Source organism: Aythya ferina, assembly GCF_964211825.1.
Source record: "Aythya ferina genome assembly, chromosome: W".
Classification (NCBI taxonomy): domain Eukaryota; kingdom Metazoa; phylum Chordata; class Aves; order Anseriformes; family Anatidae; genus Aythya; species Aythya ferina.
In genome coordinates, this window is record NC_140313.1 from 12,930,638 (window position 1) to 12,949,326 (window position 18,689).

At 43.7% G+C, this 18,689-nt stretch overlaps 1 protein-coding gene across 11 annotated transcripts in view; it reads left to right on the forward strand.

Annotated features, from left to right (window-relative positions):
* The window catches only part of LOC311426258 (SET-binding protein-like), a 403,872-nt gene that overhangs the window by 359,832 nt on the left and 25,351 nt on the right, over positions 1-18,689 (forward strand). The window contains exon 6 of one of the 11 annotated variants that reach the window (XM_084502481.1): positions 2,961-3,093. The exons of the other annotated variants lie outside the window; for them this stretch is intronic. Within the exon in view, the coding sequence (XP_084358607.1) occupies positions 2,961-2,995 (35 nt within the window). The 3' untranslated portion in view covers positions 2,996-3,093. Of the gene's footprint in view, positions 1-2,960; positions 3,094-18,689 lie in introns of those variants that run through there. 11 annotated transcript variants of the gene reach the window in all.

Genomic DNA, 18,689 nt, shown 5'->3' on the forward strand with positions numbered 1-18,689 from the left:
ACGGTTGAGTTCCATTAAATGCTGAGACTTTACTTCAAATTCATGGCATGCTCTTAGCTTTTCTCATTGTATGAAGTGGGGCATAGCTTATTACAGATAAAGAAGAAAAATTAAATGACCAGGCTGCCCAGTAGGAAGAATGCTAACTGGGATGTCACCAGTCTTGGATTCCCTTATCAGCTTCATGCCTGACTTCAGGAAAAATGTTTCAGCCCATCCTCTTCCCACCTGTGCCTACCACCATGACATAACTGCCTTTGATTGCCAGGTGGGGATCTCTCCAAAGAACAGTTTGTATATTTCTGGACTACGTCAGATGGTGTAGGTGCTCACCTGGTTCTTTTGTTTTCCTTTTGTGCAATGGTATGAGCAGTTGGGTTCCAGCAACACCCCTGGAACTGTTTACTTTTCGAACACAGACATCACCACAGGACTACTTAAATTGTTGTAATGCAAATATGACATGTCAGTTGCAAAGGAAAAATATCAGCTAAGTTTGTGCATTATCCAGATACTGCCTTTTACTCCATGCATATGCAGGGTAACCTAAGCCCATTTCTGGAGGAAAGTTGTGCTTTTTCTCAGTGGAGGTATTCTAATTGAACTTGTTCAGCAAGATTTTTGCTAATTATTTTGCTAACTTCTCATCGCTTTCATCACCTTTTCTACACTAGATGTGCCTGAAAAATGATTCCATCATTACACCAGCTTGGTCCTGGTGCCTCATTCATCCTCCCCCCCACCAGCAACTTGACTCTTCTGCACATGCTTCATGCCAGCACTGTCCTACCAAAGCTGTCACTGTCCCATTTAATCTGTGATAAATACAAACTGCTCCCAACTCCACTTGCCTAGGGGATATCAGCTCTATCTGCCACATTTTAAAATGATCATTCCTGTTGTTAAGAAAAACAACAACTGAAAACACCACCCCTGACTTTTCTCATTACTTACAGACTGAAATTCCCCCATCTGTCTTTCCTTAGCTGTGTTCTTGAGAAAGAAAACCTATCTCATGTTTCCTTCCTCCCCAGTGAGCATATCCTCATCCACTATGACAGTTCATTTCAGTTTGACTATTCATCTCTAAGCAGGTTCTTGCTCCTACCTTCAGTTTTTTTGTCTTATTATTATTATTAATATTATTTTATTTCTGTCCCTGGCTTTTTATGCCTTAAAAACCAGCCCTTTAGCTCTCTCTTCTTCCACCCCAGCCTCCCGTACTTCCTCAAATGCTTAAATGCTTTTTTTACTTCACTTCTTTCAAAGATTTTTTGTCCATTTTATGGACAAAAATTTGCGCAACCTAAAGTTTCAGGCTCTGGGCAGGAAAAGCTTTGACTCTGAACCCATTGACAAGCTCCTGCTGCTTAAACCCATGTCCTCAAGGCCTGGGATCCTGGAGCCTCTGACTCTGAATTAGCCTTTTCTTTTTTTTTTCCTTGGCTTTTTCTCTCATTATTTATTGATTGTTGTCACCTGCCCCAAGTTCTGTTGGAAATCCTTGTGTCATGTGTTTATTCCTTTCTGCATGACAAATTTTCAGCCCCCCGTTCCACCCTGCTTGACGGACTGGGCTGCTGGGAAGGGCATGCAGAGGAGACCAAGCATGAGCACACTCACAGGCCCCTTGGGCCACTGTCCTGTACTCTCTTGGCATCAGAACTACTTCCACCAACTTCATTTAAACTATCATTGTTCAGTCTGTGAAGGACTGAACTTGCTAGCGCACATCGCTTCATCTTCCATGACCAAGGCTGCACATCCTTTACTCTGCAGTCTGTTGACTCTGTTTTCCTGCCGGAAACCTGCAGATGAGGATGGAAGAGAATGAGATTGAGGATTTGTGGGTATTCTTTGTACAAGTATGAGAGGGAAAAAACAAAACAAAACAAAACAAACAAAAAAACAACAGAAAAGGCAATGCTTGAGACTGTCTCCTAGGAAGCCTAATGTAGGTTTGAAACAGGTGGGAGATCAGCCTTTTAAATCAAATTACAGCTGGTCATCCTCTTAGCTGGAGGGGCAAAGGGGATTTGTGACTCATCCTGACGATGAGCAAAATAAGGCTTTCTTAGCCTTTCCTCCTTGGGTTTAGTTCTTGCATGACTAATGACAACAGCTACATCTTTTTCAAACGTTGAATGCCATTGCAGCTTCCCTCAGTCCTGGGACCCACCTCTCAAACCTGGAAGATGAATTGAAGCCTCTACAGACATCCCCACAGCTGCATATAGCAATAGCAGCTGCTCTGCTTGCTTAAGGGATGCCTTGCGAGGCACTTTTGATAAACATAAGTTTATCACAATATGTAAGAGTTCTTTTAGATCATTGCGTTAAATTTCCACTAACAAGATAAAAAATTAATTGTCTGTATTACTGTACTAACCCAAAGCAGATAAAGTGTATGATTTCAGCAGAGGAAGGCAGCTGTTTAAGACAGCTTGGTGGTTACGGGAGGAGGCAGAGGAGATTAGTGTGCCATTTGCATGCCATGATGCCAGCCATCCCCCTGCCCCTTTAAGAAATCTGGCTCTTCTCTAATCTGATGTTGAACTTGAGCTTTATTAGTGAAGTAAGGGAGAATGAGTAAATCAACTGTATCACACAAGCCTCAGGACATCTGGAAATTGACCATTCTGCAGAAATAAGCACTCTGTTTATTAGCTGGGAGTTCATTACTATCGCTTCTCTTTATCCAATTCCTAAGAGATTTCAAAGCTATCATCATAGCATTAGCTCTTCTGACTATGCTACTGCAGATAAAGATCAGATCTATCTAATGATGGCTTTCTTGGTCTCCCTCTCTCTTTCTCTAAAGATATCCTGATTTAAATAATAATACTACTACTAATAATAAAGAAGTAAGAAAATAGCTGGAATGACATAAGGCAGTCTCCGTGTCTTAAATTTTTGCCTGTTGGCAATGAGAGTAATTTCTTTTTTTTTTAATTCTACAGGAACTTGGTTTTGTTCAGGGGAACACATCTTGTAGAACAGAAAATCCTTCATAGAAGAGGTGGAATTTGAACTTTCTAATGTGATGGTGGAAAAAGAAGGAAGATAAAAGGACCTGAAGCCATAAAGCAGTGCTGTACATTGAAAGTACAGTTATTTTTAAATGATAATACATGTCAAATAGAAGCCAGGAAAATGAATTTCATAAGTTAGAAAGGTAATAACATTACTTTAAGAAGAATAATTACTTTCCTTAACTACATTTATCACATAGTAATTCAGTTTTCCCTTCTGGAATCTGATGAAATGCCAAACTTTTGACTGATTTATTTAAAATCAGCCTTAAGAAAAGATTCACCCAGATACGAGGCTTCTTCTGGTTCTTTATTCAAAATTGAGCAGTTACCAGCTGTTTAGATGCGCATTTCTGTACAACTGCACTGTGTATCTACATCGTGCAAAGAGACCGGGAGAAAAAATGTAAGAATTTTCTGATAACAGTGGTCGGATGCAATTTAAATACAGCCCTGGATTTCCAGAAATCTGTGGGGAGTGTAAAATCACAGAATCACAGAATTGTCTAGGTTGGAAGAGACCTCAAGATCATCAAGTCCAACTTCTGACCTAACACTAACAAGTCCTCCACTAAACCATATCACTAAGCTCTACATCTAAACATCTTTTAAAGACCTCCAGGGATGGTGACTCCACCACTTCCCTGGGCAGCCTATTCCAATGCCTAACAACCCTTTCGGTAAAGAAGTTCTTCCTAAGATCCAACCTAAACCTCCCCTGGTGCAACTTTAGCCCATTCCCCCTCGTCCTGTCGCCAGGCACGTGGGAGAATAGACCAATCCCCACCTCGTTACAGCCTCCTTTAATGTACTTATAGAGAGAGATAACGTCACTCCTGAGCCTCCTTTTCTCCAGGCTGAACAAGCCCAGCTCCTTCAGCCGCTCCTCGTAGGACTTGTTCTCCAGACCCCTCACCAGACCCCTCACCAGCTTCGTCACCCTTCTCTGGATGGGTGTTATGGAAGATTTATTTTTGCTTGATTCAATTATAGGTTGAACTGGGGTGGATCTCATAGTCAGGCCTCCTAAACAGGGCATCCCAAATGGAAAGAAATAGTCCAATGAAAGGTGATGATGCCACGTCAGTGGGTTGGTCTGCTTGAGGTATAGACCTTCCATTCTGCAGCATGAATCATAGCCTTGTGAGAAACCATATGGCTTTCCAACGGTGCTTCCAATTCTCAGTTTGCATTTTGGTATCTGGCAAAGAAACACAATGATTCTTCCTTATTGGCTGTTCCAAATCCATAAATTATTCCCATTCCTGAATTCAGAGGTGAATTTCAGTGAGGTGAGTGATACAGGCTGAAGAAACCAAGTGCATAAAACAAAAGACAGATGGCTGAACCCATGATTCACCAGCAGTGAGCTGCAATTGGGCCATGTAGACTTTGAAGTAATTCATTACATTAATATCTCTTCTGTAGAGGGGGGATTTTCCTCAATGATTTGTATGACCTTGCTAAACCCAGATAGGTGATAATTGAGCAGCAACTTCTTCAGAAGAAACAGAATAAAAATATTGAAAATATTGATTCACCCCAAAGGCAGTAAGCAGCACTTTGGTCTTCGACCTTTAAGCATCCTAGGATAGTCAATAATCTGGCTGTTAGAAGCCGTGCCTGCCACTGATTTTGATTTGGGAGTAGTTCAACCTTGAACCAAGATCCAAGTAACCACGGCAACAGGAAGTTGGCCCCTCCATCCAAGGAGTGGGAATCCATAAATCAAGGTCCCTAATGCAAACACCGTGTGCAGGTAGAGATTTGAGAGGCTGAGTGGTTTGTGAGGGATTACCTTCGAAAAATGAATGACTGTCCCTTGATATGTTGAAGCAAAGCTTCACAGAGACTTTTTTTTTCAATAGAGGTCAACAGGTTACAGCTGCATGTTTTCATACGGCTCTTTATATAAGCCCTTCAGTTTCATTAGAACCAGATGTTGAATTTATAAGGTTGTTAGCATTATTATGTACCATATGCACATGCATATATGTGTACGTGTATTCATACATACATCCACATATGCACATTTTTTGCCCACAAACTGCATTTATGAAAAAATAATGTTAAGCCTCAAACTCAAGCACTGAAGACTGGTAAAACCTTAGTTTTGCATATGCACAGTTCCATAGTCCTGGGATCCCACAGGCATAATTACCTGGTCAAATACCTCGTTTTTTTCTATGGGATATTACTTTATTCAGTGTATGGCACTCACCTAATGAACAGCTATTTCGTAGTTGGATTTTCCTCTCGTTATTCAGTGTGTGACCTCATGTGTCATTCATTCCACATTTCTAAGCCTTGCTATGAATAGATGAATGTTTCATGAATGTTGATAATCTTATTTTCACAGCACTGCTCTTGAGATGAGGGGTATATTATTGTTCTCATTTGCAATAGAGAAACTGAGCAGAGAGAGATTGAAGTTGAATGGATGCAATTTGAGATGCTTAATACTCGATTTGGGGCTCTGGAAGAATGTGTGACTTAGTACTCAAAAACTCCTCAGTATATCTTTACCAAGCCATGACCTCTGACTGTGATTCTCTGTCCTGACTGTTTATGCTTTCAGACCCATTCTGCTGCATTAAGTCTGCAGGTTTTTCATCTGGACTCCTCTCCCAGACTTGCCCACTCTAGTCCCTCATCTCTCAGCCTCCCCTCACCAGTGCACTGTTTCTGTCTGAGTCTGATGGAGATCTCTTCCACAGTTTCTGGGACCACCTGTAGGTTTCCTAATATTTCTCATTTCACGTGTAATGCCAAAGGTAGGGACGCTCATAGCAGCTCCGACTGCAAATGCAAGGAAATGTTAGTTGGTGCCTGGCGAGGCTGGGTACAGTCAGCAGAGGCAGCCAAACAGACACAGAAGATTGAACAGCATTTTCTGGGCTCTGCTTCGAGATCTTCTTGAAGTGAGCAGGTTCAGGAGCATCGGGGAGTCAGAGAGGGAAATTAACTGGTGGAGGTGTACTCTACCTTCTCTGAGACAGACTCACAAGACTGTCACAAGTGTCTCCTGCTACACAGAAGACAAAAGTTCCCTCATCCCACCAGGCAGTAGGAGGAGACCTAGGCCAATGGAGGCAGGATCCTGTTCAGGGTGGTAGGCGAGCCCTGTCCCTGCCTACCTCACCTTCCCGTCTACCCTTATATAACATTTATGAGGGTCTAGAACATGAGAAGAGAACAAGTCTTACGAGGAGTGGCTGAGGGAGCTGAGTTTGTTCAGCCTGGAGAAAAGGAGGCTCAGGGGCGACCTTATTGCTCTCTATAGATACCTTAAAGGAGGCTGTAGTGAGGTGGGGGTTGGTCTGTTCTCCCATGTGCCTGGTGACAGGACGAGGGGGAATGGGCTCAAGTTGCACCAGGGGAGTTTTAGGTTGGATATTTGGAAGAACTTCTTTACCGAAAGGGTTGATAGGCACTGGAATGGGCTGCCCAGGGAAGTGGCTGTCACCATCCCTGGAGGTCTTTAAAAGATGTTTAGATGTAGAGCTTGGTGATATGGTTTAGTGGAGGACTTGTTAGTGTTAGGTCAGAGGTTGGACTAGGTGATTGTGGAGGTCTCTTCCAACCTAGATGATTCTGTGATTCCGTGAATCTGAATCTTGTCTGAAAGACTGAATTGTACATTACAGTAGGGAGCTGCATTTGTGATGGCACAGAGGCAGGTGTTTTGCTGCAATATAAATGAATTTAGCTTGGGAGTGTTATAAATGGCTCAGGATTCAAATTAGGATTAAATAAAAAAATAGGATTTATTGAAAGAATATAAAGGAATAGAGGTAAGCAAACAGCGCTGGGTGCACCGGGAGTCTCCGCTCCACCAGGACGCACACCAGTTACATCAAGCAGCTGATTTTTATGCTCCTAGACTAATACATATTCATTACTACTTCTAAAAAAAAATAGATTATTAAAATTAGCTTCCGGGGTGCAGTCCCTCCTACTGGAGCATGCGCAGTCTCCTCTGGGGTCTCTTCTGGGGGTCTCTAGGGGTCTTTCATGCTGAAGGCTCGTAGTCTTCCTCTCCCCCTTTGTACTTACTGGGCACCATACCAAGTTTATAGAACATCCTCTTCAAGTCTTGTCTCCCAGCCGTCCTTCAGCTTCTTTCTCCTTCCTCTTTATCTCTCGGCCCCCCCTAACCAGATACCAAAGATCCACATAGTATCCCATAACAGTCACTAGTTGTTATCAGTTGTTCTGAAAATCCCTGACACACGAGTAATTAAAACATTCTTCCCCAGCCATTCAAAGACACATCTATAGCAGTGTTAGAAATAGAAGTCCGGAATAACAAAAGCAAACAGGTTCATAAATTTAAGAAGTGATAAATTGACTAGAATGAGGGGGAGACTGGGACACACTGCATCTGTGGTTCAAGAATTAAATTGCCAGTGCAGGGCCCAGAGGCAGACAGGATTCAAACAGAATTGTTCTTTATGGACACGAATTGTTAAAACATTCCTCACAGGAGCAAGCCCAGAGCTCCTGCACCATCAGATATTTATCACAAAGCAGATTTCACACTTGGTTCTGGAAAAGGGTGAGCTTTACTGTACCAACCAACAATGGATGGGATTCTGATGTGCTAAAAAAGAGCTTCAAAGAAACATAATTCATAGCCTCCAAAAATAAAAGAGAATCAACAGAGAACACAGAGGGAGCAGGGAATTTGTATAACCTGCCAATGTGAGGCTCTTAATTTTTTTATTGACTTGTATTAGATTGAGATCCAAGGTTTGCTCATACTTAAGCCACCTAGACATTTCCATTTCCTTCACTGAGACCAGGGTCTGTGCTATTCTAATGAAAAGCAGTCTAAAATGAGAGCTTATCCTATGGAAACATTCCCATTCACAATATCACATTATATCAGACGAGTTGTGACACCCAGAAATTAGACACTTTGAAACATAGGAAGAGACTGAATTCAGTCCCTGGCTACGTCAGGGTTGCTGCATGCCTGTCAAATAACAAAATTCTTCTCCGGCAAGCGATGTGGTAGCTATTGCAGTAAGGAAGCTGTGTCCCAGCAAACAAGGGTTAAAAGTCTTCAGAATTTTTGATGGGGCTTTTTTGCAGTTGTCCACTGAAAGTCACTGATTTCACAGTCTGATAACAGTTGGATTTGTAGCCTCTTTCCCTTCTGAGAAGAAGATGTTTGCTGAGCCTATTTTCCCAATGTAACTTATTTCACTTAAGCACAGCAGATTGTCAAGAAAAAATTCTCAGCACTGGTGAACTCAAAAGAGTTTCCAAATTAGGGGCATAATCCCCACCAGGCTGATTTGGAAATATAATTTGTCAAGAAAAAGTCTATTTCCTGTCATTTTCCTTCTGTTTATTGTCCATGACAATAAAAACATAAGATGGAGTGGTAGAACTTGCAATAGGAGCTTCATCAGATTTGCTGTTTAAACTTGTAAAACTGGTTCTCATTTAAACCAGAATTATTATTTTTATTTATTTTTTGTTCTTCATGATTACAACTGCACAACATTCCCTATGACCTAATCCATCATGTCACAGATTATGAACTGGTTTCTTCATTGTCAAACTATTATTTAGATGGAAAAATCATCAGCAGTTAACTAACCAGAGCCAGCTAACCAGAGCCATACCTTGCACTACAAGGAAAAATACTAAAACTAAACAACTCTGCCAAGAAATGCCTGGAGCCAAGACTGCCCATTAAAGCCTAGGAACATCTGTCTGCTTATGACTGTCTAAGATCTCCATGCAGCTTTTTTCCTCTCTGCCTTTGACCTTCACTGGGATTCCCAACAGAGGTCCATACTTCAGTCTAGCCGTAGCTATTAACTGGTTTCCACTGAGGAGGGATTAAACTTTTCCATGATAACCTTGGCAATATTCTCCTAATTCACCTTGCATTTCCCTGAGGTGGCTAAACAGTGGTTGTCTAATCATAAAAATAAAAGGTAAAAGGAAGGGGGGGGAAAAAAAGGCACCGCATGAGAACACGGCTCTGTCCCAAGAGAGAATTCCATAGCCTGATTGTTCCTGCCATCCTATATTTGTCATCTTTCACAATTGGTTTCACAATATAAAATAAGTAACAGAGATAAGAGGAGACATCCTAAATATTTAGATGAAAGCTGAAAATAGATTTATATAATCATTTCAGTGTTTATCTGTACTGCATGGGCATTTTGGCATGCTCAGGAATGCCATTTGCAACTTCATGGCATGTTGTTGGAGATGAAATATGGAGCAAAACCCACCCACCCTGTGTAAAGATATCTGTGACAAGAGCTATGAGAGGACCATTTAGTGCTCTTCAGCATTTAGGCTTTGCAGTTAGCTTTGTTGTAGTGTGCTGGTGCAGGTGTCATTGTATTGCTGCTATTTTTATCATTATTACCTGTGTTATAACAGCACTTAGCCATTTCTGAAAAAAAACAGCATCCCCTGATGCTATGCATTGGTAATGCATATGGTAGCAAATAGCCCTGCCATATAACCCTGAAGCCTGTGTATAATTTTGTGATCTAGAAATGTTAGGATAAGCCATCTTTCTTTCTTTCTGTAGGAGCTGGAAATCTCTGCAAGAGGGCCAGGTCCCACGCAGGGAGTGCCACTAGCCACCTTGCTTGGCTGCAGCAGGCTTGTCCCATTCCCTGAACAGCACCAGCTTGGGCTGTCCCTGGGCATTCTCTAGAGAGGACCTTGTGAGCTCTGTCTCATTTGGTACATCTTGGAACCTGTTGAAGTTAAAAGTGCAGTGTAACTGCAGGTGGCTGTTTTCCACGTGCACTGCCTGTTTCTCCACCATCGCTCTGGAGATCCTTTCCATAAACACTGGTTAATAACTCTTCCCCTTCCTTCCCATACTTTCCCCGTGACCTGTTTCTTCCTATTGCATTTTTCAGAGGTTTTTTTCAAGATTCCTTGTGCTCACCCAACCTTCCCGTATTTAAAAAGACTGGTTAATGGTACCTAAATGTTTATTTGGCTGCTACAAATGACTACTTTGTGGCATTGGTCATGCCTGTAGGCAAGGATGAAGCAGATGCTTCAGACCCTGCCCTGCCACAGCCTGTACTGTCACTCAGGCACATTTGTAAAGAGCTCTTTCCAGCTGTGTTGTTGTACTGGGTCTGGCTGGAACGTTAACTTTCCCTGCAGTAGCCCATACAGTGCTGTGCTGTGCACTTGTAGCTAGAACATCAGTGTTATCACACCAGGGTTGTGTCTACTGCTGAGCAGTACTGGCACAGCATCGGGCCTCTCTCTAACCCTCCTAGGGGGTGGGCAAAAAGTGAGAAGAGAAACATCACCAGGGCAGCTGACCTAAACCAATCAAAGGGATATTCCATACCATGTGATGTCACACTCAGCAATAAAAGGTGGAAACAGGAAGAAGACGGGAGGAGTGGGCTCTCGTTGTGAAAACGTCGGTCCTCCTCCCGAACACCGGCTACGTGCGTTGAGGCCCTGCTTTAAGGACGTGGTCAATCATCGCTCATTTGTGGGAAGTAGAGAGTAATTTCTTTCCTCTGCACTTCCACATAGCCTTCGTTTGTTTTGTTTGTTTGTTTCCCTCCCTTTTTTTTCCCTTTCCCCCTCCCTTTTCCCCTTTCCTTTTTTTTTCCCCTTTAGTTAAATTGTTTAGTTCATAATAATCTTTCTTTAAGTATTATTATTATTATTATTTCCCTTCAATTAAAGTATCCTTATCTCAACCCGTGAGTTGTTCTTTGCTTTACTTCTTCCCCTCCTCATCTAAAAAGAGGGGGAGTGAGAGAGCGGTTGTGGTGTTTAGCTGCCCAGCACAGTAAAACTACCACAGTTGTGCACTAAGCCTTGGAGTTGACTCTCTCCCTCTGCTCTGCACAGCCAGAGGTGCACCTCATGCATTTGCAACACATGGGGGCCCCTCTGGCACTCCATGACCTGAGGCACTGTGCACAGCTAGATGGCTGAGCCTTTCATCTGCTCACCAGTTGATGCTAAAACCCCAGGTGAGGGATCAAGGGAGAGGCCACAGATTGGTGACACAGCTGGTCTGGGGAGACTGAGAGCAGAGCTGTGTTTGAAAGAGGTCCTCATGGCAAATTCCTCAGCTTCCTGGCATGTCAGCCTGCTTCTCTTTCATACGTGGTGCTGAAGAAGAGGCTTGAACTGCTGATGAGCAGTCTTAATGCTATAACTTGTGCCTTGGGAAAGAGTAGGAATTGTCAGCCTTCTGGGCTGCAAGCCCACACTGCTGGCACCTTGCACTTGTTGAACCTCATTAGGTTCACACGGGCCTAGTTCTCAACCTTGCCCAGGTCCCTTTGGATGGCATCCCTTCCTTCTGTTGTATCACTGCAGCACTCAGCTTGGTGTCATCTGCAAACTTGCTGAGGGTGCACTTGATCCCACTGTCTGTGTCATTGGTAAAGGTATACAAACAAAGGGTGTCTTGCTTGCATGTTAGGCATCATGGCTGAAAGATCAGGTAATAAGTACATGGGTTTCATCAGATATAGCACAGATAACATGCACAGTAAATTTCCAGGAATATAAAGTTAATCCTATGCAGCTATTAGAAAGGTAGTAACCATCAGTCTCTGAATGCTGGATAGTTAGCATGACAAACATGCTTTACAAGTTAATGTTTAACTTCCCTACAAGCCCCCCCACCCACTCCACCCCTAAGGTCCAGCAGTGAATGAATTTCTTCTGACTTGACCTTTCCTTCTCAGCTAGTCTGTATGGTGCTGGTTTAAGTCTGAAGGAAATACTGAAGCTTTACCAGCTTTAGGAAATACTGAAGCTTCACCAGCTTTAGGTGAAGGATGGGCATCACACAGTGAGTAGTGTTTGGCCCTAAGACTGGAGGGGGGAAGAGAGGCTGTGCCACGTGTACATGCGTACATACCAAACCACATTCAGTAAATGCACAACTCTTCGCTGTGATTGCTTAAAGTTGGTTTTAATGTCTTTATCTTGAAAGTGTCCTTGTTCCTGTTAAAAAGCCTTACGTTGGTTGATTAAACCTTCCAAAGGAAGAGTAGGAGGAATGCTGGAACAGGGGAGAAGTGACAATCAAGTGGTTGAACAGCATTCATCTGATGTCAGTACAAACATAAGCAACCATGCGCTGCTGAGGAGTGCCATTTATCCAGATGAGCTTTCTTCCCTGACAAAACTCCCCTCCATGGCTCAGTTTTCTGCTGGAACGGGCCATTTCCATGCAGCACAGAATAAATCTCTGGTCATCCTCTCTCAGAAGTCAAATGTGTTATTGTGATTTAAAACAGGACTTGCTATGAGCAAAAACAAACATGGTGAAATATTGGCAAAGCCACCGCAAGGGTTTTGTTGTTTCAGAAACAGCATATGCACTTCTAGACTATTATCATGAAGTTTTAATCACCCAAAGTTTTACTACTTTTCAGTAGTGAGTAAAATTATTTCTTCTTCTGAATGTATAGGGAAGACCCAGACAAATAAGAGTAGTCAACTGCCTTAGTAATCAAACTTTGCTGATATTTGTATATTATTCGTATTTGTATTATATTTGTATATTATTTTCCATTAATAATATTTAAAAATATATAAATAAAATATAAATAATAATAATAAATATTATGTAATGATATAATAGACATAATGATTATTATATGATGATATGATAAATGTAAATCATAAATAATAATAATAATAAATAGATAAAATATATTTTATCTGTAAAGATCCAGAGTTACAGGGTTGGTTCATTATTCTGTAGTGAATATATTTCAGGAATAGTGGAAATGGGTCCAACACTATATTTGATGAAAGTTTTCTCATTTGACCATCCCAGAGACACACTATGAATGTCTATCCTGACCAGGTCTTGTGTGTATGCTCATGGATGCACCTTTACATACTGGGACAACCGGGGAGAAAGGACAATTAGGGGAATGAACAAATTTCATTGGATATCGATTCAAACACATGCATAAGTCGCCTTCCTTTCTTCAGTAGCAAGATTTGACCCAGTGGCACCTAGGTGACATGTGATAGTGCGTGCATAGACGTGGAGGTGGACTGATGTGTGGAGTGGGGTTTGGAGACCTATCTTACGTATCGTAGTTTTCTCATGTGACTCCAGAAAATATCTAAACAGGATTAAACCTCAGCATCTGTCTGGAAAAGGGGGATAAAAGCAGTATCCTGGTGCAGAGTGTCATGATGAGTACTTGAAGTGGATGGGAGAAGAGCCAGGTGCGAACTTCACTTGCCAGGGACGTGTGGAGTACTAGTCACCCTTCCTCTTCCCAGCTTGGCTTCTGCCAGTGGTTTCCTCTGACACCCCAGGCCCCTACACAGCTTCAGGCAGCTTCAACAGTTTTCCAGTCCCAGTGCCAGTGGGGGGTTGTTCCCTCCCCTTGTGTTGGGTGCAGAGGGACAGGCCGTGTACAGTTACAGAGTGAGTGTTTATACCATCTGGCCCATAAAACCCAGCATCGGAGCTTTACAAAATCCCATTATTTGCAAATACAATTACATTCATAAAAACATCTGTTTGGGCCCCTGAATGCTTGTGTGTACAACCAAAAATACTGAAATAGTAGTCCAGACCCAACCCACAGGGAGGTCTGTTGCCTCCCTGGGGCTTGGGTGAGAGACATTGCTAAGAAAATTGAGCGCCTGGTACGGCCCACCGACTACTACCCGCTACTGGTCTTTCAGGCTAGTAATGACGAGGTAGCAACGAGAAGTCCAAGAGTGATCAAAAGGGACTTTAGGGCTTTGGGGCGACTACTTAAAGGATCAGGGGCACAGGTTGTGTTTGCCTCTGTCCTTCCAATAGGGGGGATCGATGCTGATAAGCGGGCTCATCACATTAACACATGGCTTCGGGACTGGTGCAACCAGCAGAACTTTGGGTTTTTCGATCACAGGAAGGCCTACGTGACAGCAGGCCCGCTGGCACCAGATGGGATGCGCCTCTTTCTAAGAGGGGTAAGGATTTTTGCTCAGGAGTTGGCAGGGCTGATAGACAGGGCTTTAAACTAGAGTCGAAGGGGGAAGGGGATAAAACCAGGCATGCCGATGATGAGCTAAGGGATGGTGCCCTAGAATCAGAGGGACTGTGTGCTGGTGAGGTCCTTTAGTCTGCTCCACAAGGTGCTGCGTGTAGGGAGGCGCATTTGAAGTGCTTCTACACAAACGCACGCAGCACAAGGAATAGAATGGATGAGCTAGAAGCCTTGGCCCAGTCCCACAGCTACGACATCGTTGGCATAAGCGAAACCTGGTGGGATGAGTCCTGTGGTTGGTGTGCTGCAAGGGATGGTTACAGGCTCTTCAGGAGGGACAGACAGGGTAGGCGAGATGGCGGGGTAGCGATATATGTGAAGCATGGGCTGGACTGTGTGGAACTTCAAGTTGGCGATGGCAAAATTGAGAGCCTCTGGGTAAGGATTAAGGGATGAACAAATAAAGGGGATGTCGTTGTGGAAGTCTATTACAGACCACCAGGCCAGGACGACAACACCGATGAATTATTCTTTGTAGAACTAAGAGATGCCTCGAAATCAACTCCCCTTGTACTTATGGGGGATTTTGACTTGCCAGATGTCAACTGGGATCACCACACGGCTGACACGACCAAGTCCAGGAGGTTCCTAAAGCACCTAGATGTTAACTTCTTGGTGCAGGTGCTAAGGGAGCCAACTAGGAAAGGTGTCCTCCTAGAACTGTTGCTGGAGAACAGAGAGGGTCTTGTGGGGGACGTGGCAATTGGCGGCTGTCTCGGTCATAGTGAACATGAAGTGATTGAGTTTATAATTTATGGTGACAGAAGGGAAAATGCCACCAACACTTCAGCCCTGGATATGGGGAAAGCAGACTTCAGGCTGCTCAGGGAACTAGTCAGCAAGGTCCCCTGGGAAACTGCTTTTGAAGGCATTGACGCCCATCAGTGCCGGTGAGTCTTTAAGCACTGCCTCTTAAAAGCACAGGATCAGGCAATTCCAAAACACTGGAAGTCAAGCAGGTGGGGCAGAAGGCCAGCCTGGATGACTAAGGATCTTCTACTGGAGCTAAAAGATAAGATTACCCCTCTATTTGATCAAGGGAAACCAGCTGATGTGATCTTTTTGGACTTCAGCAAGGCTTTTGACACAGTTTCCCACAGGATCCTACTGGACAAAATGTCCAGCATACAACTTAACAAAACCATCATACAATGGGTGAGCAATTGGCTGATGGGCAGGGCTCAAAGGGTTGTGGTAAATGGGGCCACATCAGGCTGGTAACCGGTCATTAGTGGGGTCCCTCAAGGCTCCATTTTAGGGCCAGTCCTCTTCACTGTTTTTATAAATGATTTGGAGGTAGGACTAGAAGGTGTTCTGAGCAAATTTGCCGACGACACCAAACTTGGAGGAGTTGTGGACTCGGATGAGGGTGGAAAGGCCTTGCAGAGAGACCTGGATAGATTGGAGAGCTGGGCAATCACCAACCGCATGAAGTTTAAAAAAAAGCAAGTGCCAGGTCCCGCACCTGGGACGGGACAACCCTGACTATACGTACAGACTGGGCGATGAGATGCTGGAGAGCAGCCCCGCAGAGTGGGATCTGGGGATTGTTGTTGATAGCAAGCTGAATATGAGCCAGCAGTGTGCCCTGGCAGCCAGGAGGATGAACCGTATCCTGGGGTGCATGAAGCACGGCATCACTAGTTGGTCAAGGGAAGTGATTGTCCTGCTCTACTCTGTGCTGGTGCAGCCTCACCTCGAGTACTGTGTGCAGTTCTGGGCACCACAGTACAAAAAAGACGTGAAACTGTCAGAGAGTGTCCAGAGACGGGCTACGAAGATGGTGAAGGGCCTAGAGGGGAAGATGTATGAGGAGCAGCTGAGGTCACTTTTCCTGTTCAGCTTGGAGAAGAGGAGGCTGAGGGGAGACTTCATCGTGGTCTACAGCTTCCTCAAGAGGGAGAGCTGATATAAATTGTCCTCTTGCTTTCTGTGCCCCCAGTTCTAACAATATCCTTCCAATGTGCCAATATGCATCCAAGGAGGCTTTCTTTAAAACGTCTTTGTTTTGGATATTACCCATTTCCTTGTTTTCCCATTCCGTTTTATTTGTTTATTTATTTATTTATTACTATTCCTTGCTAGTTACTGTCCTTTGTTTCAATTTCCATGCAAACCTTTTTACTGCAGGTTTTTACTATATTTTCCTAATCTTCTTCCCAAATGTCCCAATTCTCTGGGATTAAACACTTCTTCCCACATACAAACTTTACTATTTCAGATTATTAATGAGCCCCGTTCTAATCGTTAATCCACGGAACTTCAGGAAAACAGCTGAAGCACTCAGCCTTCCATCTTCTAGACAAACATTACCACCTTTTCCACAAAAATTTACATTTCAACAGGACCGAATTTCAAGCCGAATGCCAATTTTTCTCATGCACTTTGTTAGTAAGCCCATATAAAACAAGGAATCACTCCTGTGTATTCGTCAATATGGGAGTTCAAAAAGGTATTCTTATAAATGAAGTCTCAACTCAATCTGAATTTTGTAATATTTATAAAACAAATATTTATTAAAGATTGTGGTGGTTTTACCATGCTGGGCAGCTAAATCCCACAACCGCTCTCTCACTCCCCCTCCTTTAGATGAGGAGGGGGAGAAGTAAAGCAAAGAACAACTCACGGGTTGAGATAAGGATACTTTAATTGAAGGGAAATAATTATAATAATTAAATAAAGACTACCATGAACTAAACAATTTAACTAAGGGGAAATAAAAAGGGAAAGGGGAAAAGGGAGGGGAAAAGGAAAAATAAAAAGAAGGGAGGAAAACAAACAAAATAAATGAAGGCTATATGGAAGTGCAGAGGAAAGAAATTACTCTCTACTTCCCACACATGAGCGATGATTGACCACGTCCTTGAAGCAAGGCCTCAACGCATGCAGCCGGTGTTCGAGAGGAGGACCGACGTTTTCCCAACGAGAGCCCACCCCTCCCCTCTTCTTCCTGTTTCCACCTTTTATTGCTGAGTGTGACATCACATGGTATGGAATATCCCTTTGATTGGTTTAGGTCAGCTGCCCTAGTGATGTTTCTCTCCTCACTTTTTGCCCACCCCCTAAGAGGGTTAGAGAAAGGCCCAATGCTGTGCCACTGCTGCTCAGCAGTAGACACAACACTGGTGTGATAACACTGCTGTTCCAGCTACAAGTACAGAGTATGGCACTGTATGGGCTGATGCCAGGAAAGTTAACATTCCAGCCAGACCCAGTACAACCTCCACCCCTTATTCCATAACATTTGTGTCACACTCAGATCCCCATATTTTAGCATACAAGCATTCTCATCATTATTCCTTGTCGTTTAACAGGACAAGGATTTAACAGGACAGGATTAATAGGCAGGTGTATCTTTTCATTCCATAGGTCTTTCTTGGAAAATGTTCATAAGAACTGTTGATGATTAGGTCTTCATCTGCCAAAGTGCCCACTCAAGGCAGGCGGAGTTGGATGTCTGGACACCAGCACCAGCTTAGTTCAAGTCCTTGTTGCACTGCCCGGCTCCTTGCAAAGTTGACCTGTCGTTATTCTACAACATCTTCCTACAACATATAACTTAGATTATAGATTAGTTTTCTCTCAAGGTTAAATCTCCTTGAGGCACACACTTGATATCCCCATTCTTTTGCATGACCCACCAGGTATACCCTGGTCCTTGGGCGAAGACAATCCCACGAGTGGGTTTGCTTTTTCCCGAGGCAGGAGCAACCCACACTGCCTTCCCCATCCACCTTCCTATATGCACTACGGGAACTTTAGCTCTTTTCACAGTGTGTAGGGGTTTTGTTTCGGCAGGACCAGCACGGCTGTCAGACCCCCTATTGTTAACTAGACAAGTGGCTTCTGGTAGATTTGTGTCCCATTGTTTCCACATCCCAGCACCTAATGCTCGTAACATAGTCTTTAACAGTCCATTGTACTCTCAACCTTCCCAGAGGCTTGTGGGTGATAAGGGATGTGCCTCTTTGCCCAGGAGGTAACAAGATTGTTTCGGAAATGACTCCCATTGTCAGACTCAATTCTCTCTGGTGTACCGTGATGCCACAATACTTGTCTTTCCAGACCCAAGATAGTGTTTCGGGCGGTGGCATGGTTTACAGGGTATGTTTCCAGCCACCCAGTAGTTGCTTCTACCATGGTGAGTATGTACCTTTTGCCTTGGCGAGTTTTTGGGAGTGGTCCGATATAGTCAATTTGCCAGGCCTCACCATATTGAAACCCTAGCCATCTCCCCCTGTTCCAGGGAGATTTTACCTTCATGGCTTTCTTGATTGCAGCACAGGTCTCACACTCATGGGTAACCTGTGTGATGGCCTCAATGGTCAAGTCCACCCCTCGATCACGAGCCCATCTGTATGTGGCATCCCTCCCCAGATGTCCTGATGTTTCATGGGCCCATCGAGCTACAAACAGCTCACCCTTACGTTCCCAGTCTAGGTCCACCTGAGCCACTTCGATTTTCGAAGCTCGATCCACTTCTTTGTTGTTCTGATGTTCTTCAGTAGCGCGACTCTTGGGCATGTGGGCATCTACATGACGTACTTTTACATCCAGGTTTTCTACCCGGGCAGCAATATCTTGCCACAGGGTAGCAGCCCAGATAGGT